The sequence below is a fragment of the Trachypithecus francoisi genome, unplaced genomic scaffold (genome assembly GCF_009764315.1).
Source record: "Trachypithecus francoisi isolate TF-2019V2 unplaced genomic scaffold, Tfra_2.0 Lachesis_group20, whole genome shotgun sequence".
NCBI classification, from domain to species: Eukaryota; Metazoa; Chordata; class Mammalia; order Primates; family Cercopithecidae; genus Trachypithecus; species Trachypithecus francoisi.
Window position 1 is genome coordinate 71,524,788 of NW_022681466.1, and position 26,369 is coordinate 71,551,156.

Here is a 26,369-nt window from a genome sequence, read left to right on the forward strand (position 1 = left end):
GTCAGGCTCAAACTTTCTTTTCAGTTCTTTTTGTCCTTAGACCACATCCAAGTAAGTAAGGAGGAGTAGTCAGAGAGCTAGATCCAAAGGCCACTTGAATTATTTGCCTTTTTCTCTAGGTAACTAGTAATTATTATTAAAGTTAGGGTCACATGTTTCCATTCCTATTAAACTTGAGGATTTGCTGTTTGCCCCTACTTTTTACTTGATTTTATTCTTTTAGTAAGTAAATGTTTACGAGGTTCAAAAGTCAAAAATATATAGGCCCGGTGCAGTGGCTCATGCCTGTGTTCCCAGCACTTTGGGAGGCCAAGGTGGGCGGATCACCTGAGGTCGGGAGTTTGAGACCAGCCTGGCCAAGATGGCGAAACCCTGTCTCTATGAAAAATACAAAAATTAGCCGGGCGTGGTGGCACACGCCTGTAATCCCAGCTGCTCAGGAGGCTGAGGCAGGAGAATTGCTTGAACCTGGGAGGCGGAGGTTGCAGTGAGCTGAGATCAAGCCACTGCCCTCCAGCTTAGGCAACAGAGCAAGACTCTGTCTTAAAGAATCATAATAATAAAATTTTTTAAAAACTTAAAACCACGTAAAATAATATACAAAGAGAAGGCTCACTTTCATTGCCAGAAGTTAGTGTTTTCCTTGGTTTCTGACTCACCCTTTCTAACTTCCTTACTGCAAAAGTGATCCACACCTTTCTGTCTTGGGCCCTTCTCTTGATGCTTACACAGGAAGGGTCTGAGGTTTTGGTTCTCAGGATCAGCTGTGACCAGAGGAAACATGTTAGAACAGATTGAAGTCCTGCTTGTCCTTCACTCTGTTAATTTGCTCAGTTTTGTGTGTTGTTTAGTCATCTGTGAAAAGGCAAAGTACCCTGTGGAGGAAAGGGAAGGGGTGTCTGGAACGACCTGAGGGCCAGGCCTTTCAGAGAGGAGGAAAGGGAAGGGGTGTCTGGAACAACCTGAGGGCCAGGCCTTTCAGAGAGGAGGAAGCAGCCTGAGTTAGGTTTGGATGGGCCATTGAATGGCGTTTGAGGGGAGTGGAGCTGACAGTGGTGTCCCCGGCGCAGACCTGGGATCCGTGAAAGGGACGTAATGGAGCAGAGGAGTTGGTTCTCTGGCAGGCCCGCCCGTCCGTGCAGCTGCTGTTTTGTATTTGAGTAGTTTGCATTTCCCTTTCCTTTTCATACAAGATCATCTAGTCTTAATCCCCTTCCTCCTGCATAAGGGTTGCTGGAAACCATTTTTTTTTTCTTTTGAGTAAACATCTTGGGGAAGTTAACTTTTCACATTTGTTGTTGTTGTTCTTTACTTGACATTAAGGAGCTTTTATAAGCAATGAAAACTAGGAGAAAACCCAAACCAAAAATTTCCCTAAACTCTGGATGACCTCCGTCGGAACCTCTCCAGCGTTTCTGGTCGTAACTCCTTTGGTGAATTTAGAGTGACTCTTCATTCCACTTCCAAACGAGCGCTTTGAACTCTTGGTCAGCGTGGATAAACACATCTCCGGGGCCTGTGAAACGCGGTTGTGGGCCCCAACTGAGGAGGCCTCGTTTTCAAACCATAGCTGGACGGGAAACTGGATCTGAAAGTATTTCCTGGAATAACTTGCTCTGTTTCTTGAGTGGCAAGTTTTTTTTTGGTAAAGATACTCTCCCAGACACTGGAGGTGCCATGGCCTTTGAACCAGATCCTTCCAATAGTAAACCATTCCGTCAGTTCCTCCTTGGTGGATGGAAGCCATTTTTATCCGGCCAGAGAGCCTTCAAAGTAGAGTCAAGAAACCCAGAAAGTTGGCCCCTGCCTGCCCTTGGCTAGCTATGGGATAGAAAGAGAAGCCTGAGGTTTTCACCATAGGGCTGTTTTCTCTAACTCAGCCATTCAGTATCACCTCTGTGGTTCTTTCATGTCAGAATACCAGCTATACTACCATTCACTTACATTTTTCTTTAGATATACTCATTTTAAAAATTCAGATTTAGGCTAGACGTGGTGGCTCATGCCTGTAATCCCAGCACTTTGAGAGGCTGTGGCGGGAGGATCACCTGAGGTCAGGAGTTCGAGACCAGCCTGGCCAACATGGAGAAACCCCGTCTCTACTAAAAATAGGAAATTAGCTGGGCGGGGTGGCGCGCACCTGTAATCCCAGCTACTCAGGAGACGGAGGCAGGAGACTCACTTGAACCCGGGAGGCGGAGGTTGCAGTGAGCCGAGATCGTGCCACTGCACTCACTCCAGCCTGGGTGACAGAGGGAGACTCTTGTCTCAAGAAAAAAAAAAAGAAAAAAAGACAAGTACTTAGCAAGACCAGTGGAGCCCTACTTTATCCACAGACTCCCGTTCTAAAGCATGCCCTGCGGTGACTTAAGACTCATCTCCTAGCAGAAGACATCCAGCCGGAGTCCCAGAGGTAAAGACTTCAGTAGGCAGGTTTTCCCGTGGAGTTTGTTTTGTGTTTGCAGAGGCTTTGACTTTAGAATGTCCGTCTCCTCTTACTTAGGGTTTTAGTCCTCAGCCATGATGCAAAAGAATTTTGGCAAATGCAAGGAGAGATTGGACCCTTTCTTTTTTGAGACAGAGTCTCACTTTGTTGCCAGGCCGGAGTGCAATGGCACGACCTCAGCTCACTGTAACCTCCACCTCCCGGGTTCCAGCGATTCTCCTGCCTCAGCCTCCCGAGTAGCTGGGATTACAGGAGCCGTCATCACGCCCTGCTAATTTTTGTATTTTTAGTAGAGACGGGGTTTCACCATGTTGGCCAGGATGGTCTTGATCTCTTGACCTCGTGGTCTGCCTGCCTAGGCCTCCCAAAGTGCTGGGATTACAGGTGTGAGCCACTGCGCCCGGCCTAGATTGGACCCTCTTATCTTCATCTCCCAGAGGGGCCGGCTGTGGACTTGCCCATCTCATACGACAGGAATCATTTTCTGCTGGTTTTGATTGAGTTCTCTGGCACGCTGGATAGGGCTTGTTGTAACGCACACATTCCTCTTGCCAAGGTACACAGAGTCTTTAGACTCAGAGGCTTGTTTTATGATTTTTTCCCCTAAACTTAATTTATTCTACATATCCCATGGCACAGCTAAACACGTGTGGGTATTTGGCTGCCAGAACTGGGGGATCAGATGGGGCCTTGCCTGTCCTTGCTGGAGAATGGGAGGACTGCTTCCTTCTGGGGCGTGTTTTCAGAGAGAGTTCTACTAATTTCAAACAAAACTTTTCAACAAACCTATTCATGAATAGAATGTAAGAGATAAATCTGGGGGAAGTTTTACCCACATCTGGATCCTGGGGAGCAGTCAAGTTTTTCCCAGCCGCAAAGAAGATATCTTGGATTGGGTGGAAACCGTTTACTTCCCTCTGATTGTAACCCTGAGCAAAGCTGTCCTGGAACCCCTTAGGGCTCTCTCAGACCCGGGGGGTTCAAAGGCCACCTTGCTTCTTCTTCTTTGTTAGTCTATGAAAATTATTTATGTATTTGAGATCATGTCTTGCTCTGTTACTCAAGCTGGAATGCAGTGGCATGATCAGAGCTCACTGCAGCCTCAAAAACTCCTGGGCTCAGGTGATCCTCCCATCTCAGCCTCTCAGTTATCTGGGACCACCGGTTTGCTCCACCACACCAAGCGAATGTTTTCCTTTTTGTAGAGATGGGGTCTTGCTATATTGCCCAGGCTGGTCTCAAACTCTTGTGCTCAGTTGACCCTCCCACCTTGGCCTCCCAAAGCACTTGTGGTTATAGGTGTGATAGGTGTGATCATAGGTGTGATAGGTGTGAGCCTCTGCACTCAGCTTCCATATGCAAAATTTTAAACTCTTTCTGAGATGGAGTCTCGCTCTGTCACCCAGGCTGGAGGTACAATCTTGGCTCACTGCAACCTCCGCCTCCTGGGTTCAAGCAATTCTCCTGCGTGAGCCTCCCAAGTAGCTGGGATTACAGGCATGAGCCACCACACCTGGCTAATTTTTGTATTTTTAGTAGAGATGGGGTTTCACCATGTTGACCAGAATAGTGTCGAACTCCTGACCTCAGGTAATCCGTCCTCCTTGGCCTCCCAAAGTGGTGGGATTACAGGCGTGAGCCACCGCGCCTGGCCGCAGATTTTTTTTGGGGACGAGTCTCGCTCTGTCGCCCAGGCTGGAGTGCGATGGTGCGATCTCCCAAGTAGCAGGGACTACATGCACCCGCCGCCATGCTTGGCTAATTTTTTTTGTATCTTTTAGTAGAGACGGGGTTTCCCCGTGTTAGCCAGGGTGGTCTGTGATCTCCTGACCTCGTGATCCACCCGCCTCGGCCTCCCAAAGTGCTGGGATTATAGGCGTGAGCTGCCGCACCCGGCCTAAATTTTAAACTGTTAAAACTCCACTCAAGTGAGCAGGTGGGATCATTTTAAATCCATCTAACTAAAAAATATTCTAGCGGTAGGATCTTTCCTCCGAAGTACCTGCTTTCAAGTGTCCAAAAAACTTGAGAAGAGCGAGTACAGTGGGAAGGGAGAATCAGAAACAGCTATTCCAGATTCATTCATTTAATCCACAGATATTTTTACTGCAAGCCTACTTTGTGCCATGCATGATGCCAGAAGCAGAGTGAGCTAAGTATCTCCCTGGCCTCATGAAGCTCTGGAGTCCAGTGGGGGGGCACATCTGATTCAACAAGTCACACAAATATAGAACGGAAATGGGCCGGGCGCTGGGGCCCACGCCTGTCATTCCAGCATTTTGGGAGGCTGAGGTGGGCGGATCACGAAGTCAGGAGTTCGAGACCATCCTGGCCAACACTGTGAAACCCCGTGTCTGCTAAAAATACACAAATTAGCCGGGTGTGGTGGTGCACGCCTGTAATCCCAGCTACTCGGGAGGCTGAGGCAGGAGAATTGCTTGAACCCGGGAGGCGGAGGTTGCAGTGAGCCGAGATCGTGCCACTGCACTCCAGCCTGGTGAGAGAGCAAGACTCCGTCTTGAAAAAAAAAAAATTTAAAAATATGTAATAGAAATAGTGAGAAGTACTGTAAAGGAAGAGAAAGTACTAGGGCTTGGACATGTAACAGAGCACCTGGTCTGAACTTGGGAGGGAGGTAGTGGGCAGAGAAGGCTCCCGAAGAGCTGGTGTTTGAGCTGATATCTTCAGGGCGAGGGACAGTAAAGACAGAGGGACACCACGTGGGAAGGAGACTTCAGTGGGCCTGAGTTACCTGGAGCTTTCTCTTTTTCCCTTTTCTTTTTTTTTTTAGACAGAGTCTCGCTCCGTCACCCAGGCTGTAGGGCAGTGGCGTGATCGCGGCTCACTGCAACCTCCGCCCCCCGGGTTCAAGCGATTGTCCTGCCTCAGCGTCCTGAGTAGCTGGGATTACAGGTGTGCACCACTACACCCGGCTAATTTGTGTATTGTTAGTAGAGATGGAGTTTTGCCATGTTGGCCAGGCTGGTCTCAAACTCCTGACCTCAGATGATCCACGGACTCCGAAAGTGCTGGGATTACAGGTGTGAGCCACCGCGCCTGGCTGGGAACTTTCTTAACATTTACATTTTTAGCCCGGCGAGGTGGCGGTCTTCTATAGTCCCAGCTACTCAGGAGGCTGAGGCAGGAGAATCGCTTGTACCCGGGAGGCGGAGCTTGCAGTGAGCCGAGATGGCGTCACTGCACCCCAGCCTGGGTGACAGAGCGAAAGTCCGTCTCAAAAAAAAAAAAAAGAAAAAATTTCCACTTTAGGTCTTACCCCCTGGGAGTCAGATCCAGTGGGTCAGAGGTGGGGCCTGGAAATCTGCATGACTCCCTGAGACTCTGAGGCATCCTGGGGAAACGGGTGTCCTGGGGAAACGGGCGTCCTGGGCAAACGGGTGTCCTGGGGAAACGGGCATCCTGGGGAAACGGGCGTCCTGGGGAAATGGGTGTCCTGGGGAAACGGGCGTCCTGGGGAAACGGGCGTCCTGGGGAAACGGGCGTCCTGGGGAAATGCTGCATTCAACACTTCTGGTGAAGCTCTTTCCTCCCAGTTTGCAGCGTGTGCTGGAAGGAATTCCAGGCCTCCTTTGTAAGGACAGGAACGGTTAGACTTGGCATACGCATAACCCCAACCGTGCAGGGAGACGTGGACCCACTCAGAGAGCAGACAGGGGTCCTGCCTCCCTCCTCCACCCACCCAAGCCTACTTTCTGCTTGACATCTGCTTCCAGGAGCCCCGTATCCAAATCCCACAACAACTCGGAGCTCTGGGAGCTGGAAAGGAAAGGAAGTGTTGGGGTTTCTTTTTTCCCCTCCCCTGAAATTTTCTAGACGTCAGTATGGACATTCAGAGGCAAGTCTGTCTACATAATCTGTCCTGACTTTTTCTGGCGGTAGAAAGGAGAGAGAAAACAGGGTTGAGTTTGGGGAGCAAGACGCCAGCTGTGGGCACGAGGGGTCCCAGGGAGTCTGTGGCCCACGTCCCGGTCAATGGGGGGTTTGATGAAGTTCCCTGCTGGAGACGCCCCTGACTGTGGCTGAGACTGAGGCTGTGGCTAAGGCAGGTTCTCGTTGATGGGACTTGTGAGGAGGTGTCATCGGGATGCCTCCGGATGGCAGAAGAGCTGGGACTAAGCCAGCAGGCATTGCTGCTTGGCCAAGAGCCTTCTAGAGGCTGCGGGGCCTTGGCCAGCATGCAGGGATAAGCCAGGGCCACAGGATTCCTGATCCCTTTTCTCGTCGCTGCCTCCATTGGCATAGGACCTAAGGGCTTAGGGTGGCAGGGCCGTTCCTGAGACTGGCGCCCCTAATTGAGCTACAGCGTTTTCCAACTTTTTCCACTCTCCATTTCAAGTCTCTGGTTAGATCAGGAGAAAGTCTGGCTGTGGCGCCATCTTTAAACCACTGGCAAACCTGCTAATCTCCCTCCAGTAGAGAAAGCCGACCTCAGCTTTCCGCAGGCAGCATGAGTCAGATCACGTGTAATGATGGCTTGTTCTTTGTTCTTTTCATTTATGACACTTAGCCTCTATTTATGGTGAGTGGTACTGGTTCTCCACTTACAATAGCAATATAAAGTTTCCTTTCAAAATAGATTCTTTTTTAAAGGAGTCTACTCAAAGCAAAATAAGTGAATAAGCGTCTGAGTGAGGAGAGCACACGTTGTAAATGATACATGTGGATGCTGGAGCTTGGAAACTGGGTGCTGGGAGCAGCCATCTGGGTTTCACATCTGGCTTCATCTTCATAGCAAGCCCATGAGGCAAGCACAAGGATTTCTCCCAGTGTACAGCGGAAGTAGCTTCTCGGAGAGGTGAAGGGACATTCCCAGCCTGGCTGACTTTGCCACCCTGCTCTTTCCACCTGCCCTTTCGTGTGACCGGGGTACAGGGTGACCTCAGATCCATTCTGTAGCCCCTCAGCCCCTCCGCATCCCCCCCACCCCCATGCTATCTAAGCATCTTCTCTCCCTTCGGCAGCCCAGGGCTGCCCCAGGAGCAGGCAGGCTTGTGCTGCTCTTTGTCCTGGCGCCTTCATTTCAACCGGGGAACTTTGGGTGGAGCCGTAGCCAAGTGAAAAGTGGAGCTCAGGCTTGCTGGACCCGGGCCTCCCACCGCATCCCCCGGCGTTTGGACACAGACCTTTCTCTGGGTGGTCTGGAGACCAGGTTGGAACTTGTTGATGTTTAGCAGTTCGGTTCTGCTGAAAGTTGACAGGATTATTGTGCTCTATAAATCGGTCAGCCTGTCCCAGGAAGCCGTGCTCCTGATGGAGAAGCCGTTTGTGTGTGGTTTCTGTTCCGAAGGCCTCAGCAGTTTTAAGTTTCCTAAGCAAGTGATTTTCATGGCATCATCCGGGTCTGACTCACTGGGATGTTTCTGTTCTGGAGGAGAAAGTCAAGTCTCGTTGCAGCCTCAGGAACTCCACCCTCTGCCCATCTTGGTTCTGTGGCACCAGCGGTGTCTGCAACCAGCTCACGGGAAGGTGCCCACACACCTGGCCGGGGAGTGCCCGCCGACGGCCCTCACTGAACTGCCTTTGAAAACTAAAGTTGGGGGACGTACTGTGCCTGCTTATGAATATCATGTGTGTGATTCTGTGTCGGAAGTGTGCTCTAAGGGACGTGTGGCCGTTCATCTTGTCTGCAGAGGAAACCTCCCGCCTTCGTTCCTCCTGACTCAGCTCCCGGGTCCCCCTCTCCAGAGCCCACTGGAGACAGCCAGCTCGCACAACCTTCCTGGAGGAAGAGCCCTACTTTGGGAACTCACAGAATGGCATTTCTTGGCAAGTTTGTGAGTTTGCTCATGGCCACTTTCCTTGGACCCACAGGTCAGAGCAGTGGACTGACTTTCCTGGTGTCCGCACACATGTGACACCTTTGTGTATCTTAGGCTCCCACTTCAGAAATGGGCTGCTGGCTGCATGGAGCAAGAGATCCGGGAAACTCATTTGCTCCCTTGTCTGAAGCGGTCGTCTTGCTCCTTCCTCTGCGTATCTCGTGGGAGCAGGAGCAGGTGTCTCCTCCCCGGGCCCCGGGGCTCCTGGGGGAGGATAGAAGAATGAGCCATGAGAAAGGGATTTGAAAGGGCTGAGAGCCTCTGTCAGGTGATTCTGCTTTTCTTTTTCTGGCATTCTAAGCAGTGAGGATTTAGTGATGTGCTCAGACTCTCCACACACACAGACCTATGTACCTGTCTTAGTTGTTGTTTACGAGGAGCAGAAATGGACTCCAGCTGCCTTACGTCGTTTGGGTAAGACTCTCCAAACACGGTCGTTCATTGCAGGGGTGTCCGGATGCAGGAACGGCACCCAGTTGGGATGTGGGGGTCCAGCCTGGGTTCAGGAGCAGTCGTTTTTGGGCTCCTTGGGGGCTCTGCAGCTTCTCTCATTCCCTCCTCTCTGACTCTGGTGTCTTTCCTGCCCCTCGTCTGTCCTCCTGTGTATCAGCTCCATTTCTTTTTTTTTTTTTTTGAGACGGAGTCTCGCTCTGCCGCCCAGGCTGGAGTGCTGTGGCCGGATCTCAGCTCACTGCAAACTCCGCCTCCCGGGTTCACGCCATTCTCCTGCCTCAGCCTCCCGAGTAGCTGGGACTACAGGCGACCGCCACCTCGCCCGGCTAGTTTTTTGTATTTTTAGTAGAGACGGGGTTTCACCATGTTAGCCAGGATGGTCTCGATCTCCTGACCTCGTGATCCGCCCGTCTCGGCCTCCCAAATTGCTGGGATTACAGGCTTGAGCCACCGTGCCCGGCCTCAGCTCCATTTCTGTCTGCTGTCCCTGGCCCAGCAAGGCGACCCCTGCCTGCCTTTTATGTGAGTTTATGGTTCTCACCTCCACTGTCAACTCTTCAACACTCCTCTACCTTCTCTGCATTCTGCCACGTTTAGGAAATGAGGATTGCTTGTCTGTGGAGATAAAGGGATGAGGCAGCTGTCTGCCAGAGGACAAGGATGTGGAGGGAGGGAGGAGGGAGTCCAGCGGCCCCTGAGGCTGAGAGGGTCAGTGCGGTGCCCTCCTGGAGCCTGCTCGTAGCACACTGGTTGGGAAGCTCACATCTCCTTTTTTTTTTTTTTTGAGACGGAGTCTCACTCTGTCCCCCAGGCTGGAGTGCAGTGGTGTGATCCCAGCTCACTGCATCCTCTGCCTCCCAGGTTCAAGGGATTCTCCTGCCTCAGCCTTCTGAGTAGCTGGGATTACAGGCATGTGCCACCACGCCCAGCTAATTGTGTGTTTTTAGTAGAGATTGGATTTCACCATGTTGGCCAGGCTGGTCTCGAACTCCTGACCTCAGGTGACCCACCTGTCTCAGCCTCCCAAAGTGCTGGGATTACAGGTGTGAGCCACTGCACCCAGCTGGGAAGCTCCGATCTCAGTAAATCCATCTTTGTGTCCAGTTTCTGAATTCCCAGGAGAGAGCGTGATTGGTGTTAGATCAAGGGTGTACACCCACCCCGATTACCTGTGGCCCAAGGCAGAAGCCCGTGGAACAAAGGGTGTGGGCGGGCCGGGGACTGCCATCCCAGGGGAGGGTCTAGAGAGGAAGCTGGAGCCTGTTACATACCCAGACAGGCTCCTTTCCTTTCTCAAAGGCGAAGACCTTTGTCTTGATCTGACCCCATACTGTCTGGCACAAATACCTGGTAGGTTTGAGATGCTCGATAAATGTTTACTGATGAAAAATGACCAGGCACATGAGTGGTATAGAGCCGACCTCCTGCTGAAACCGGGCACTTGGCCTTTCCAGAAAACCTCCGTCATCTCCACCATCCCCGGCCATCGTCCTCAGACCATGCTTCAGCCTCCCTGTCTGCCGCGTCTAGCATCTAGGGCCATTCTTGCCGTTCTCCACTTTCTTATTAGCTTCTGAAGCCTCAAACAGAGAAAGTAACCAGGGAGCCGAGCCGCCTGTGTTTTTCTCAGTAGGAGGCATTTGGAACCAGTCCTGTCGTGGCTCCTTTGAGTTCGCTGTTTGGAAGTAAAACAACACGCACGAATACTGCATTGTAAAAATGGCTTTCCGGCCAGAGCCTTGGACTTTTGTGTTTTGATGGAAACACCCATCTAAATTTCCTGGTTTATTTTTTCTGAATGGCCAGGCATTAACCTGGCAAATGCTACTGTTTTTTAAATCCTGCTCGTGTTGAGCCACAGCAATAACTTTTATTGGCAAGAAATCAGCCAGGCGCGGTGGCTCACGCCCGTAATCCCAACACTTTGGGAGGCTGAGGTGGGCGGATCACCTGAGGTCAGGAGTTCGAGACCAGCCTGGCCAACATGGTGAAACCCCGTCTCTACTAAAAGTACAAAAAAAATTAGCCGGGCGTGGTGATGGGTGCCTATGATCCCAGATACTTAGGAGGCTGAGGCAGGAGAACTGCGTGAAGCAGGGAGGCAGAGGTTGCAGTGAGCGGAGATCGTGCCGTTGCAATCCAGCCTGGGCGACACGGCAGGATTCCATCTCAAAAAAAAAAAAAAGGAAATCAACGTTCAGTAACTGGAAATGAATTATCAGGGGTTGAAGTCCTCCTGAGGGTGACAGGGACCACAGAGAAACTCTGCTTAATTAATAGTGTTTCATCTTCGATCCTTCACTCGCTGGTTTTGTAACAACTTTATGTAGCAGAAAGAGAGATGGGAATTGACAGTGATCTGGAAGAGGACGGGAAGGTGATACTTTGTTCTGTATTTACTCCTATTTCTGTATTGGGCTTGTAGCTGTTTTTTCTTATTCTACATGAATCACTTGGATGCATAAATTCAAAGACATATGTCTGTGGGTCTCACACATCTGTCTTGAATTTCATCTTTTCCACCCTGTCTTCTACTTTCCAAACAATTTGCCTCCCCCCCCTCTCTCCCTGCTGTTACTTATTTCCCTGTGCGACGGAACCCTTTCATTTCAGGAGCTGGTGGAGGGAATGAATGCGAGCCACAGTCTGTTTCTATGTAAAGGCATCTTGGTATCCGGTGGTCACAGTTTCTTAGTGTCGGACACGATTCCTTTTGCTGTGGACGCGGCTGGTCTGCGGCAGTGGGGCTGAGGCTGTTTGCCGAGCTGCGGACGTGCCTGGCTTGCTGGATTCCCGGTGAGGTGATGTGACGGCTGTGGACCAGTCCAGGCTAATTTAGAGGGAGCCTCCCCGCGCTAGGCTCCTGCAGAACCGTCCCTTCTGACTGCTCCCTTTGATCTCTGTTTCCAGGCTGGGAGTTGTTCACATCATTGTAAATGTTTCCTCTCCTTGTCATTTGGCCAGGGCTCAGTGGGGATTTCCCGAAGCAGGAACGTGGTCAACAAGGGGTTTGTAACTGGGCACTCAGAAAGTTCTGCCAAGAAACAGAGGTTTCCATGTAGCCGAGAAGGGGAAAAGAAAGCCGTGGTGAAATAACAATCAAACAGGAAATCGAGAAGGGAGCTGTGCCGAGTGCTAATGGCTCCGCGGGGGGGACAGGTACGGACGCTGCCGAAATGATTAACATCTCCATGGTTCTCACCAACCACACTTCCTGCTCTTCTGTTCATTGTGCAGAGCGGACGTGGAAAAGCTCACCCTGCTGACTTGTAATTTATGACCGCATTTTGGGTGGTAGGCGCTGCGCAGTCACATTCCTCGTCTACCAGAAGCCACGGAAAGTTTCGAGACGATTTGCCTATGTGGGATATGATGAGGTTTCTCTTCACATAATCGGATCAATCTTTTATTCTTTAATTCACAGTACCTCCTCCCCCTCCCCCATTTTTCTCCTTTTCCCTTCTCACCTTTATTAAACACCCAGGCACGCCACAGTACCAGGCGCTGTTAATACCAGCTCACATTCCTTTCCTTATGTTAAAAAAAGACTAACTTTCTGGCTCATTACAGACACCCTTCCCCTTTCCCTCCACTTTCTTTTATGTGCCCACCCTATCTAAAAAGAGTCACATGTTTAGCCAACTGGGATTAGTTTATATTATACGACCCGACGCTGGCCAGTAAAACCAGGGCACAGAGGCAGGACTTGCGTCAACAATAAAGGCTCTCGTGCCCCTTTGTTCAGGTGTTCAGGTGCACTCTCGCGGTGACTGGCCAGGGAGGCACCCCTCTGTGCAGAAATACAATTGCTTTGCTAAAAATCCTTTGTTCGTGTGTTCAATTTCCTTATTTTTTATTTTTATTGTTTTGAGACAGAGTCTCCGTCGCCAGGCAAAGGTGCGATCTTGGCTCACTGCAACCTCTGCGTCCCGGGTTCAGCAGTTCCCTACCTCAGCCTCCCAAGTAGCTGGGATTATAGGTGCCTGCCACCACACCCGGCTAATTTTAGTAATTTTAGTAGAGACGAAGTTTCACTGTCTTGGCCAGGCTGGTCTTGAGCTCCTGACCTTGTGATCCATCTGCCTCGGCCTCCCAAAGTGCTGGGATTGCAGGCATAAGCCACTGTGCCCGGCAATTTCCTTGAAATTTTGAACATTATTCCTAACACCTAATTTTTAAAACTACATTTATTTATTTTTGAGACGGAGTCTCGCTCTGTCGCCCAGGCTGGAGTGCAGTGCTATGGTCTCGGCTCACTGCAAGCTCCGCCCCCGGGTTCAAGCGATTCTCCCTCCTCCAAGCCATTCTCTTGCTTCAGCCTCCCAAGTGGCTGGGACGACTGGCAGGCGCCACCACAACCGGCTAACTTTTGTGTTTTTAGTAGAGATGGGGTTTTGCCGTGTTGACCAGGCTGGTCTCGAACTCCTGACCTCAGGTGATCCGCCCTCCTCGGCCTCCCAAAGTGCTGGGATGACAGGTGTGAGACACCAAACCCAGCCTATTTTCCTGGTTTCTTTTCTGCTGAGGAGCCATGACGAATGTGTGAAAATGGAATATCGGCCTGCCTGTGGCTCATGCTGCGTCTCCAGGTCACATGTGAGGAGCTGGTAGCACATGTTGGCATCCAGCTGATGGGCCTGAGTGCTAAGTGTCATCAGCATCCCCAGTTACTGAGTATCTGCCGCGTGTGAGGCCCTGAAGGTACAACATGGCCTAAGATGGAGGCCCTGCAGGGCCTCGTCTGATGAGGGAGAGGTGAGATGGTGTTTGGATGCCGAGTCCCTAAGGATGATGACGGTGGGATTCTGGAAGGGGGGAATTCTCTCTCAGATGTTGAGTCTGTAAGGGTGATGATGGTAGGATTCTAGAACGGTGGAATTCTCTCTCTCTCTCAATTTGGTGGATCACCTCCCGTATTCCCACAGTTTATGGAATCGACCTTTCTCACTGGAGCTTCTCACTGTAGCAGCTGGTCCTAGGAGTTCTCTCACGTGCAGTGAGTCCATCCTGGACATGTCAGTCAAGTGCTATGTTGGAAATTACTAGAAAATCAGAGCCTGGAGCTCTAGGGTCCTGGGGTGAGCCCCGGTGTCCTACCCTCGGGCACCTGCACTGACCCTGTCTCCTGGGGGTAGGTCTGTTTTCAGGCGTCTTGGCATGGATTTTTGTTTTAATTTAAAAGACGGCATCTTGGCATGGATTTTTTAATTAGAAAAACCAGGCCGGGCACGGTGGCTCACGCCTGTAATCCCAGCACTTTCGGAGCCCGAGGCAGGCGGATCACAATGTCAAGAGTTTGACACCAGCCTGGGCAACATGGTGAAACCTCATCTCTACTAAAAATACCAAAATTAGCCGTGCGTGGTGGCAGGTGCCTGTAATCCCAGCTTCTCAGGAGGCTGAGGCAGGAGAATCGCTTGAACCCGGGAGTCGGAGGTTGCAGTGAGCCAAGATCGCACCACTGCACTCCAGCCTGGGTGACAGAAGACGACTCCATCTCAAAAAAAGAAAAAGAAAAAGAAAAAAAGAAAAGAAAAAGAAAAAAGAAGCCTTGTATGTAGAAACCTACCATATTTTTGTATTTATTGCAAAGTCCTTTCATTGGCCTTCACACACGATCGCCTCATAGCTTGTACTGAGCCACAGGAGTGGATGGGCTGGGGTTGGGGTGAACTGGTGACGTCTCCCACCTTCCAGCTAAGGAGGGGCAGGACGGGACGCACAACGGCCTGGACAGGGGTGTTTTGCAGCGGATTCCCAAAGCGAGAGGAATGACACTTTTCCCTCCACAGAGTCCGCATTCCTCACGGGTTCTGGAAAGATCTGGAGTGAAAACGTTCAGATTTGTTTCTCTTTGTGAATGAACTTAACATTCTGGGTTGACACCCGTGTGTTGGTGCATCTCCCAAGGACACGGCTGCAGGTCAGGGTCCCGACATTCGCGTCGAAAGGCGCCACTCAGAGTGAGCGTGGCACATCTGAGCTCTTTCCTGGTAATGTCAGCAGAGGCCCAAGAAACGCTATCCCCCACTAGAAGTGACTGCCGCTGGGACAGGGGTCACCCTGACTCCATACTCATGCTGGCTTCTCGTCCCCCTCCTGTGCAAACTCCCAGCCGCTTCCTAAGATCTCCTCTCCTGAGAGCATATGGCCCTCGCCTGCTATTACCAGCCACCCGCTTGCTGTTCCAAACCACTCTGCCCAGTGGAGGCTTTTATACCAGATGGGGCTTCAGGAAATCCCTTCTGTCGGCTTGCGGGAGCTGCAGCGTGGGGAAACAGCCTTCCCTCGTCGGTGGTGCCGCCAGAAAGCCTGGCAGCCATATGCCGTTTGTGCTCCCAGCTAACTGCTCATCTCCTGGCTCGCGGAGCCACGAGGGCAGGAAGTCGAAGGGCACAGTAAATGAACCTCCTTAATTGGTGTTACAAATGAGATCGCATTCCCTGTGTCGGGGAGCTGGACTCCCCATGCCGGCAGCCGACTCCCGTAATTAAATATTTTGCGTTGGGCACGTTTGAAAGGGTGGGAAGTAAACATCGCTGTGTTTGTCTCTGCGTTTGTGGCTGTTATTTTTACCTCACTCATTTGTTGTTGTTCATTGAATTCAGTCTGAAGGTGCAGCTTTCTTTCTCCTTTTTTTTTTTTGAGACGGAGTTTTGCTCTTGTTGACCAGGCTGGAGTGCAATGGCGCGATCTCGGCTCACTGCAACCTCCGCCTCCCAGGTTCAAGCAGTTTTCCTTCCCCAGCCTCCCAGATATCTGGGATTACAGGTGCGCGTAACCAAGCTTGGCTAATTTTTGTATTTTTAGTAGAGACGGGGTTTCTCTGTGTTAGGCTGGTCTCGAACTCCTGACCTCAAATGATCCACCCTCCTTGGCCTCCCAAAGTGCTGGATTACCGGCATGAGCCAGTGCACCCTGCCTGAAAGTGCAGCTTTCTGAATGGAAGTTTAGTAGCCAAGTTGTCTGAGGAGTAGTGACTCCTGGAAAGGAGGAGGAGATGGGTCCCCTTCCCCACCCCTGCGACTTGGGATGTGCCGTAGGTGCCTCTGGTTGGCGTCTTCGAAGGTGGGTTGCATGTGAAACGCGGCTTGTTTCCTGTGTTCATCCTTCATCCTCCCCAGTAACCCACATGACCTTCCCCCGCCACCCCCTGCCCCCCCACGGACCACGGAACTGCAGCCCACAGCCGGACCTGGTTCCCGGCCACGCGCAGCACTGTGTTTCCATTTCTTAGCCTCTCATGCTCCACCTGCATGGACACCAGCGGCTCCCCTGTGTCTCTGGGCTTTCTGGTTGGAACTAGGGACTGTTTCTGTATAAAATTCTGCCATCTCCCATTTTGAAAAAGACCAGTGCTAGCCTGGAAAATGTCTTTCTCTCCTTGATGAAGTGGTGGGTTTAACTGGAAGGATGTCGAGCAGGTTTTTTGTTTTGTATTTGAGAGGGAGCCTCACTCTGTTGCCCAGGCTGGAGTGCAATGGCGGGTCTCGGCTCACCGCAACCTGTGCCTCCCAGGTTTAAGCCGTTCTCCTGTCGCAGCCTCCTGAGTAGCTGGGATTGCAGGTGTGTGCCGTCATGCCTGGCTCATTTTCGCCTTTTTGGTAGAGACGGGGTTTCACCACATTGGCCAGGCTGGCCTCAAACTCCCTACCTCAGGTGATCCGCCCACCTCGGGCCCCCGGAGTGCTGGGATTACAGACGTGAGCCGCTGTGCGTGGCCTAGAGCAGGTGTAATTGGAAGGACGTAGAACAGATTTAATCAGAAGGATTGCTGCTTTTATCCAGTTTGTCTTTGCCCCCTCAGAGCCACTGCTGGGACGTGGACACTCGTGGGCTTTTCCTTTCCTGTGTCAGGGTGGACCTGCTCGCCCGTGTGAGATGTGCTGTGTGTACTTGGGCTGCTCTGGGTCCCGGCCCTGGCAGGGTTGGCGGCGCCAGGGTGATATCATCACCGTCTAGTCCAGTGCTGCCTCTTTGATGCTCCTGCAGTGTGAGGGGTGCGCGTGGGGCCCGTTGCCCTGGCATGGACTTTCTGAAATGGCATCTGGAAGGGCACATGTGAGAAGCATTCACGTGTGAGCGCTGTGAGCCAGGGATGTTTCCACACCCTTCGCACATACCATCTATCCACACAGTAACTAGCAGGGAGGCGCCCCCCAGACCATTTTGCAGCTGAAGAGAGTGAGCTGTGGGGAGACTAAGTCATTTGCCCAAAGTGGCAGAGCCGGGATTCAAACCCAAGCCATCTGCTCCTGTGCCCGTGGTCTCACCCCACACTGTGCCTCTCGCCGCCGTGCCATGGAGGAGTAGGGGCCGCCAGAACACAGCAGTCCCCTTGGAGAAAGCCTTGTTGGGGGGCAGTGGCTGTTTTGTATTCACCCTAAGAGAAGCCTAGTGTGCCGTCATTTATCCTGGGAGTCGTCTGTGTATTTGACAGGACTTTGGAGCAACAGGTTAAGATGGAAGCAGGCTTGCCATGGATACACATCTCTTAGATAAAGAGAAAAGGAGGACGCAGGTGATGGGATCCTCTGCCTGTCACACTGGCAGCAAATGATTTCTGTCATAAAAGAATATCTTGCCGGTGAAGTGAGGCTTTTTTTTTTTTTTTTTTTTTTTTTTTGAGACGGAGTCTCGCTCTGTCGCCCGGCCTGGAGTGCAGTGGCCGGATCTCAGCTCACTGCAAGCTCCGCCTCCCGGGTTTACGCCATTCTCCTGCCTCAACCTCCCGAGTAGCTGGGACTACAGGCGCCCGCCACCTCGCCCGGCTATTTTTTTCTATTTTTTAGTAGAGACGGGGTTTCACAGTGTTAGCCAGGATGGGAAGTGAGGCTTTTAAGACTTGAGAAGTCTACACACCAGGCAGAGAGTAACTGGCGTTTCCTGTGAACGGTTGTGCCCTGGTCCCTCTATCTGGAGGGATCCCAAATTGATAGGAGGCCCAATAAGTCACTTCCCCATTCTCCCTCCACCAGAATGGGAGCCTGCTGCTGGCATGGATGCTAAATGGCGGTTACAGGGGACATCATACTTTTCCATTTATGGTCCAGTAGAAATGGTAGTATTCTCTCTGTCTCTTTTTTCTTTTTATTTTGAGACGGAGTCTCGCTCTATAACCCAGGCTGGAGTCCAATGGCGTGATCTCAGCTCACTGCAACCTCTGCCTCCTGGGTTCAAGTGATTCTCCTGCCTCAGCCTCCCAAGTAGCTGGGATTCCAGGCACCGGCCTCCTTGCCTAGCTAATTGTTGTATTTTTAGTAGAGACAGGGTTTCACCATGTTGGCCGGGCTGGTCTCAAACTCCTGACCTCAGGTGATCTGCCAGCCTTGGCTTCCCAAAGTGCTGGGATTATAGGCGTGAGCCACCATGCTCGGCCTTTTTTTTTTTTAAATTAAAAAAACAAGGTCTCTCTGTCGCCAGGCTGGAGTGTGGTGCCACCATCATGGTTCACTGCAGCCTCAACCACACCAGGTTCAGGTGATCCTCCTCCCTCAGCCTCCCGAGTAGCTGGGACTACAGACGTGTGCCACCATGCCAGGCTAATATTTTTTAGAGATGGGGTTTCACTGTGTTGCCCAGGGGTCTCGAACTCCTGAGCTTAAGTGACCCACCCACCTTGGCCTCCCAAACTGCGGAAGTTACAGGCGTAAGCCACTGTGTACAGCTGGCAGTATTCTTTTCAGACACCTCCTCCTCATTATTTTTAGCATGTATTTGAACACTTCCTGTGTTTTATTTTGTTTTTAGTTTTTGAGACAGAGTTTCACTCTTGTTGCCCAGTCTCGGGTGCAGTGGCATGATCTCGGCTCATTGCAACCTCTGCTTCCCTGGTTCAAGCAATTCTCCTGCCTCAGCCCCCAAGCAGCTGGGATTACAGGTGCCCGCCACCACGCCCGGCTAATTTTTGTATTATTAGTAGAAATGGGGTTTCACCATGTTGGCCAGGCTGGTCTTGAACTCCTGACCTTAGGTGATCCACCCTCCTCGGCCTCCCAAAGTTCTGAGATTCCAGGCGTGAGCCCCCGCGCCCGGCCCGACACTCACTATGAACCAAGCAGTGTTGTCTGCGCTGCACGTGATTTAATCCAGTTAGTTCTCACGGCACCAGGACGAAGCAGTGTTGTTAATGTCCTCGTTTCACTCAGCAGGAGACTGGCACTCTGAGAGGTGGTGTGGCATGCCAGAGTTCCCCCGTGGGTCACAGCAGAGCGGGGATTTGAACCCAGGCAGTCTGGCTGCAGAACCACATTCTCCACCATTTGTTCTATCCCATGCGGCCTCCAGCAAACACAGGTATGGACTGAAGATTTCACTGACCAGTGAGGACCAAACTCAACGCTGAACGGTCAGTTCTTGGAGCGGCCAGGGTCCTCCCGGCAGCTCTAGTAAACTCGCATGCAGCCAGTCTTCCTCCTGGGCCTTTTTTTGCTCATTTCTCCTGGCAGTTGGCCTGATCTGCCATGTGTAGTTGTAGGTTCTTATTTTTATATTGTGACCAAATATACGTCACACAGTGTTTACCATTTTCACCGTTTTCCACTTCTAAACTGTAAGGTTTTCGGAAGCACGCTCGGCGTCTCACCACCTTCATTTCCCTGCGGCACTTCGATTAGAGGGTTGTAAGTCGCGGCTGATTCAGCTCTGTTGGGTTGCAAAACCCAGCTAGGTCGTCTGCAAATTGGTTAGAAAACTCACTGATACGGCCGGGCGCGGTGGCTCACGCCTGTAATCCCAGCACTTGGGGAGGCCGAGTTGGGTGGATCACCTGAGATCAGGAGTTCGAGACCAACCTGGCCAACATGGTGAAACCCCATCTGTACTGAAAATACAAAAATTAGTTGGGTGTGGTGGCGGGTGCCTGTAATCCCAGCTGCTCGGGAAACTGAGGCAGGAGAATCACTTGAACCCGAGAGGCGGAGGTTGCAGTGAGCTGAGATGGCGCCATTGCACTCCAGCCTGGGTGATAGAGCGAGAATCCATCTCAAAAAAAAAAAAAAAAAAAGAAAATTCACTGTTCTGAGATTCAGAGAAATGAATAAATTTTAAATCCCCTTCTACCCAGTCTTTTTATTTTAATACAGCCTGGCTTGGCAGAGAAGGTCCAGAAAGAAGGTGTGCGGCAAATACCGTGCTTGGTGGCTTTGTCTGCAGGAAGCAGACTGGATACGTTATTTTGTGAACCTCACGCTCTTGCAACCCATGGGGTATATGTGGGTCCTCTCTGCGAACCAGCTGAACACATGTAGCATCAAAATGGCAGATCCACCAGGAGGGTTTGGAATTCTCATAGGTTGGTGACGGTTCGGATCAGCCTGGCCTGGACCCCCCCGCCCCTTTCCCTCAGTGGCACGGGCTGGTCTGTTCTCTGCCTCAGCTCCAGGCGACGGTGGGATGAGGAGGTGGGGAGGGTGCAGGATCTAAGGCACCATCGGGCAAAGCGAGAGAAGCTCTCATCCCACCAGCCCTGGATTTGAATCATTTCTCTGCCATTTCAGGAGCATTCTGGGCCTCCCAGGAATGAGGGGGAGCCTTGGTCATGAAAAAGCCATTTAAGTAGCTGAGTCTGACTGCTTAGAGGGCATCTGGTCTGGCTGCCGTAGGACGGTGGTTCCTCTCTTCCTTCCTTCTGTTGGTTTGTTGTTCCTCTGTCATTTATTGGACACGTAATGTGCCCAAGCACTGCTCTTGGCCAGCAGGTATACTCGGCTCCGAGAATTGCAGTCATGGGCCAGATCACACACTGGGAATCATGCCTCAGGAGCAAGAGGATCCAAGATTGGGCCTTAACTCTGGGGATGAGGACAAGGTCCTGCTGGAGCATTTAGAAGATGGCGTGGGGGCTGAGTGAGGCGGCTTCCACCTGTAACCCCAGCACTTTGGGAGGCTGAGACGGGAGGAATGCTTGAGCTCAGGAGTTTGAGACCAGCCTGGGACACATAGCGAGACCCTGTTGCAACAAAACATCAAAAAATTAGTGAGGCACAGTGGTGTGCGACCGTAGTCCCAGCTACTCGGAGGCTGAGGTGGGAGGATCACGTGAGCTCGGGAGGTGGAGGCTGCAGTGAGCCATGATTGTGCCGCCTCACTCCAGCCTGGGCGACAGAGCAAGACTCTGTCTCAAGAAAATAATAATAGCAGCTAAGCTCGGTGTAGTGGCTCACGCTTGTAATCCCAATAGTCTGGGAGGCTGAGGTGGGAGGATCGCTTGAGCCCAGGAGGTGGAGGCCGTAGTGAGCCATGATTGCGCCACTGCACTCCAGCCTGGGCACCAGAATGAGACCCATTCTCTGTGTCAGTTCCTTCGCAGAAAACAATGAACATTTATTTCATACCTAACCTTGGCCAGGCTAAGCACTCTCTGTAACTCATCTTCACAACAGTTCAGTGAGGGGTAGGTTCTGTTATCTGCATTTTGCAACTGAGGAAACCAAGAGAAGGTGAGATTCCTGACCAGGGTCACCCACTGATGAGTGGCTGGAACAGACGGAAGACCCGGGCTCTGGAGCCAGAGCCTGTGCTAAGTAACCGCTAGTGTTTGTCCTGGTGTGACATCAGAGGCTGGGATAAGGGGGATTCCTGCTCTCAGCATATATCCCGGTCTTTGGTCGTTTGGGGTTAGAAAGGGTGGGAGCACACCTCACACTCTGTTTTCTTTTTTTTTTTTTTTTTTTTTTTTTTTTGAGACGGAGTCTCGCTCTGCCACCCAGGCTGGAGTGCTGTGGCCAGATCTCAGCTCACTGCAAGCTCCGCCTCCCGGGTTCATGCCATTCTCCTGCCTCAGCCTCCCAAGTGGCTGGGACTACAAGCGCCTGCCACCTCGCCCGGCTAATTTTTTTGTATTTTTTAGTAGAGACGGGGTTTCACCGTGTTAGCCGGGATGGTCTCGATCTCCTGACCTCGTGATCTGCCCGTCTCGGCCTCCCAAAGTGCTGGGATTACAGGCTTGAGCCACCGCGCCCGGCCCAGACTCTGTTTTCAAATGCAGCTCCACAGAAAGGGTGGTTTTGATTTTGGTCGGCATTTGGCTGGAGGGCAGGGGTGACGTCTGCCGAGAAGGCTTGGCTGACCTGGCCAAGGAGTTTGCTGATGGAGCCTACATCTGCGTTGCCTTTGCCTCGATCCCACAGATTTGCAGCAGCTGTTGGAAAGAAAAGCTGAGACGCCGGTCAAGAGCAAGACCCAGTCCTTAGCACGCGGGGGCAGATTCCGCGCTGCTCTCAGGAACCAGGACTTCTCGGAAATCACGAGGCTGCCCTTCCCTGCGGCCTCTGTGGGTGCTGACGAATCCCACGGGTGTTTCAGACTTGCTGGGCTTTCTCGTTGGCATTTTTACCGTTTCCCGATTCCCTTTTGATATGTGCTTCGTCGCTCTGTGGGTCACTGTAAAAGCGTTGCTGGCCTCTGCATTCCTGGGATAGTTCCAACCACAGCCTTGGAGGTTTTCATCAGAACCCACTGCCAGGCGGAGCAGCGGGAACTTTCAAGTAACTGGATAACCCACTTTGTCATCCGTTTCCATTTTTGCCAAGTTGAGCTAATGTTGTCTCCTCTTTCTTTTTTTTCTTTGTTCTCTGTGGCCTGGCTTCTGAATTTGATGAACTCATCATAAACAGTAGAGTCGTAGGCGTTGGGGGTTTGTTGTGACGTTTTCTTTTTTTTTTTTTTGAGACGGAGTCTGGCTCTGTCTCCCAGGCTGGAGTGCAGTGGTGTGATCTCAGCTCCCTGCAAGCTCCGCCTCCTGGGTTTACACCATTCTCCTGCCTCAGCCTCCCAAGTAGCTGGGACTACAGGCACCTGCCACCACGCCCGGCTAGTTTTTTGTATTTTTTAGTAGAGACGGGGTTTCACCGTGTTAGCCAGGATGGTCTCGATCTCCTGACCTCGTGATCTGCCAGCCTCGGCCTCCCAAAGTGCTGGGATTACAGGCGTGAGCCACCGCGCCCGGCCTGTTGTGATGTTTTCTACTGGCGCTGCGTGGCCTTTGGGTGGCTGTGGTAGAAGACCATTCAGCAGGGGCCATCAGAATGCACCCCGGGGCCGGGTGTGGTGCTCACGCCTGTCATCCCAGATCTTTGGGAGGCTGAGGTCAGGAGTTCAAGACCAGCCTGGCCAACATGGTGAAACCCCATCTCTACTAAAAATACAAAATTAGGCCCTGTGCAGTGGCGGGCACCTGTAACGCCTGTAATCCCAGCACTTTGGGAGGCCGAGGCGGGTGGATCACAAGGTCAGGAGGTTCGAGTCTCTACTAAAAAATACAAAAATTAGCCGGACATGGTGGTGGGTGCCTGTAATCCCAGCTACTCAGGAGGCTGAGGCAGGAGAATCGTTTGAACCCGGGAGGTGGAGGTTGCCGTGAGCCGAGATCGCAGCACTGCACTCCAGCCTGGGCGACAGAACAGGACTAACAAAATGCACCCTGGGTGGATATGTTGCCAGGATGATCTCTAGACAGAACAAACACTGGGTGTAAAGTCATCTGTTCTTTCCCAGCTGCTGCAATGCTGGACGGCGCAGCCCTTTTGAGACAGGGTCTCGCCCCATCACTCATCCTGGGGAGCAGTGACATGATCACAGCTCACAGTAGCCTCAACCTCCTGTGCTCAAGGCATCCTCTTACCTCAGCCTGTCAAGTAGCTGGAGCTACAGGAGTGGCCACCACGCCCAGCTAATTTTTGTATTTTTTTGTGGAGTGACAGGGTTTCGCTGTGTTGCCCAGACTGGCCTTGAACTCCTGGGCTCAAGCGATCTACACGCCTCGGCCCCCCAAAGTGCTGGGATTACAGGCGTGAGCCACTGCGCCCGACCCAGCACAACCCTTTTTGAAGGGCATAAGTCCCCACTGGCCTTTTTTTCTCCCATGTCCAGTGGAATGTGAGCTCTTGCCTTCACTCCTGCCTCCTGATTCAAAGGCTGCTGGGACCTGCCCGACTCAGCCCCTTTTCCCTTCCACAGTCTTTCATACTAGGCTCTGCTGTATTTCACACTTCAGCCTTCCAAGCCCGGAGGTGAAAGGAAGTAGAAATTCCTTTCGGAATCAGATGTGGTGTCAGAATTGTCTTAGAGACCAAAAGCAAAATCCACAGAGTCTGTTAAAAAAAATTCAGAGGCCCCTTTAAAATCTGGGAAAACAGAGGTGAGGAGGCAAACAGATCACATAGAAACAGGCCAGAAAACTTGTCTGTTTTGCAGCAGGTGCTTATGGCAAGAACACCACGTGCCATGGAAAGGAAAACCTCCTTTCTCCAAGTAGTTTCCGACACAGCCTGCTAACTAAATATACAGCTGATTGATTAACTTTAAAATGAAGTTGACAGGAAAATGATTTTCTTTTCTCTTTTTCTTTTTTTTTTTTTTTTTTTTTGAGGCGGAGTCTCGCTCTGTCGCCCGGACTGGAGTGCAGTGGCCGGATCTCAGCTCACTGCAAGCTCCGTCTCCCAGGTTTACGCCATTCTCCTGCCTCAGCCTCCTGAGTAGCTGGGACTACAGGCGCCAGCCACCTCGCCCGGCTAGTTTTTGTATTTTTAGTAGAGACGGGGTTTCACCGTGTTAGCCAGGATGGTCTCGATCTCCTGACCTCGTGATCCGCCCGTCTCGGCCTCCCAAAGTGCTGGGATTACAGGCTTGAGCCACCGCGCCCGGCCTCTCTTTTTCTTTTTTTTTAAGACGGAGTCTCACTCTGTCGCCCAGGCTGGAGCACAGCGGCGTGATCTCGGCTCCCTGCAAGCTCCACCTCCCAGGTTCATGCCATTCTCCTGCCTCAGCCTCCCGAGTAGCTGGGACTACAGGCACCCAGCTACCTTTTTTTTGTTTTGTTGTTTTGTTTTGTTTTTTAAGTAGAGATGGAGTTTCACCATGTTGGCCAGGATGGTCTCCATCTCCTGACTTCATGATCCGCCTGCCTTGACCTCCCAAAGGGCTGGAATTACAGGCTTGAGCCACCGTGCCTGGCCAGGAAAGTGATTTTCAAAGTGGATACTCAGGAGACACAGGGGGAAAAATAAGAATAGATTGAACCTAAATATTCCATGCGTCCATGCGTGCAGCGCTTTAGAGGTTAGAGCCCCCCACAGACTCCACCTCATGTGAGCCTTGGAGTCATCCTATGAGATGAGCGTTACTGGGCTTGGAGAAGGGGCATGAACCGCCCAGAGTCTGAGACTGTCACCCACTGACATCTAAGCAGGCGTCAGGGCCAAGGATGGAAGCCTAGCTGCTAGAAGCCTGCTTCTTTTTTTTTTTTTTTTAGTTGAGACAGAGTCTGTCGCCCAGGCTGGAGTGCAGTGGCATTATCTCGACTCACTGGAACCTCCCGGGTTCAAGCAATTCTCCTGCCTCAGACTCCCAAGTAGAGTAGCTGGGATTACAGGCGCCTGCCACCACCACGCCTGGCTAAGTTTTGTATTTTTAGTAGAGACAGGGGTTTTACCGTGTTGGTCAGGCTGGTCTTGAATTCCTGACCTCAAGTGATCCACCTGCCTTGGCCTCCCAAAGTGCTGGGATTACAGGCGTCTGCTACCACTCCCGGCCCTGGGAAATGCTTTTGTATTTTTTTATTTTTATATTTTGAGACAGAGTCTCACTCTGTCGCCCAGGCTGTCGGCTCACTGCAACCTCCACCTCCTGGATTCAAGTGATTCTCCTGCCTTAGCCTCCGGAGTAGATGGGATTACGACGCCTGCCACCACGCCCAGCTAATTGTTGTTTTTTTTTTTTTTTTTGAGACGGAGTCTCACTCTGTTGCCCAGGCTGGAGTGCAGTGGTGCGATCTCGGCTCACTGCAAGCTCCGCTTCCCGGGTTCACGCCATTCTCCTGCCTCAGCCTCCCGAGTATCTGGGACTACAGGCGCCCGCTACCACGCCTGGCTAATTTTTTGTATTTTTCGTAGAGACGGGGTTTCACCATGTTGGCCAGGCTGGTCTCGAGCTCCTGATCTCAGGGGATCCGCCCACCTCGGCCTGCCAAAGTGCTGGGATTCTAGGCGTGAGCCACTGCGCCCGGCCCTGGGAAATGCTTTTTTAGAAAGGACAGTGCACTCTCTCAGTCCTGGGTGGCTCTGATGTTCACTATCCTGAAGGCGTGAGCTCTGCCTGAGTTTAGGAACACAGTGGCAGTGGGAGAGTGAGATTTTTTTTGTTTTTAATCACCCACTCTTCACTGTTACGTCATCTTAGGTTTTCGGCAGATGCTGACTGCATTGGAGGAAATGTTTGCAGCAGGATACGGATGGAGCAGGATTATATCTCTCTCAGTTGAATCAAGGTCAAGACGTGCGCTGACATGAACTCTTAAGACAGGGAAGTCTCTATTGGGGTCTGTAGACCTCCTGTGATCAGGCAGGTTCCACTCACAGGCTTCGGGGGATTCGTGGAGCCTGAAATTACGCACTGACTTTTTGGTGGATGTGTATTTTTCTCTGCTGAAAGATCTGTAGCTTTTGTCCTCAAAACTACCTGTGACCCAGAAATGACTATGAAACCAGTGTTTTCAGAGGCCTGTTTGAAAACCTTTGGTGGCCTTGAGCCGAGCCTCACACTTGAAAGGGTGCAGAGCTGCATCTTGGTGATCATTTCTTTCAGCTGAAGCTTTTTTTGGTTTCTGGGCCGTGTCAGAGAATCCATAAATC

The 26,369-nt window shown here is 51.7% G+C and overlaps 1 protein-coding gene across 3 annotated transcripts in view; it reads left to right on the forward strand.

The window, feature by feature from the left end:
• Positions 1 to 26,369, forward strand: part of NXN (nucleoredoxin) — a 180,453-nt gene that overhangs the window by 123,115 nt on the left and 30,969 nt on the right. The window contains exon 1 of one of the 3 annotated variants that reach the window (XM_033185214.1): positions 8,501 to 8,554. The exons of the other annotated variants lie outside the window; for them this stretch is intronic. Coding sequence (XP_033041105.1) covers positions 8,516 to 8,554 — 39 coding nt within the window. The 5' untranslated portion in view covers positions 8,501 to 8,515. Of the gene's footprint in view, positions 1 to 8,500; positions 8,555 to 26,369 lie in introns of those variants that run through there. 3 annotated transcript variants of the gene reach the window in all.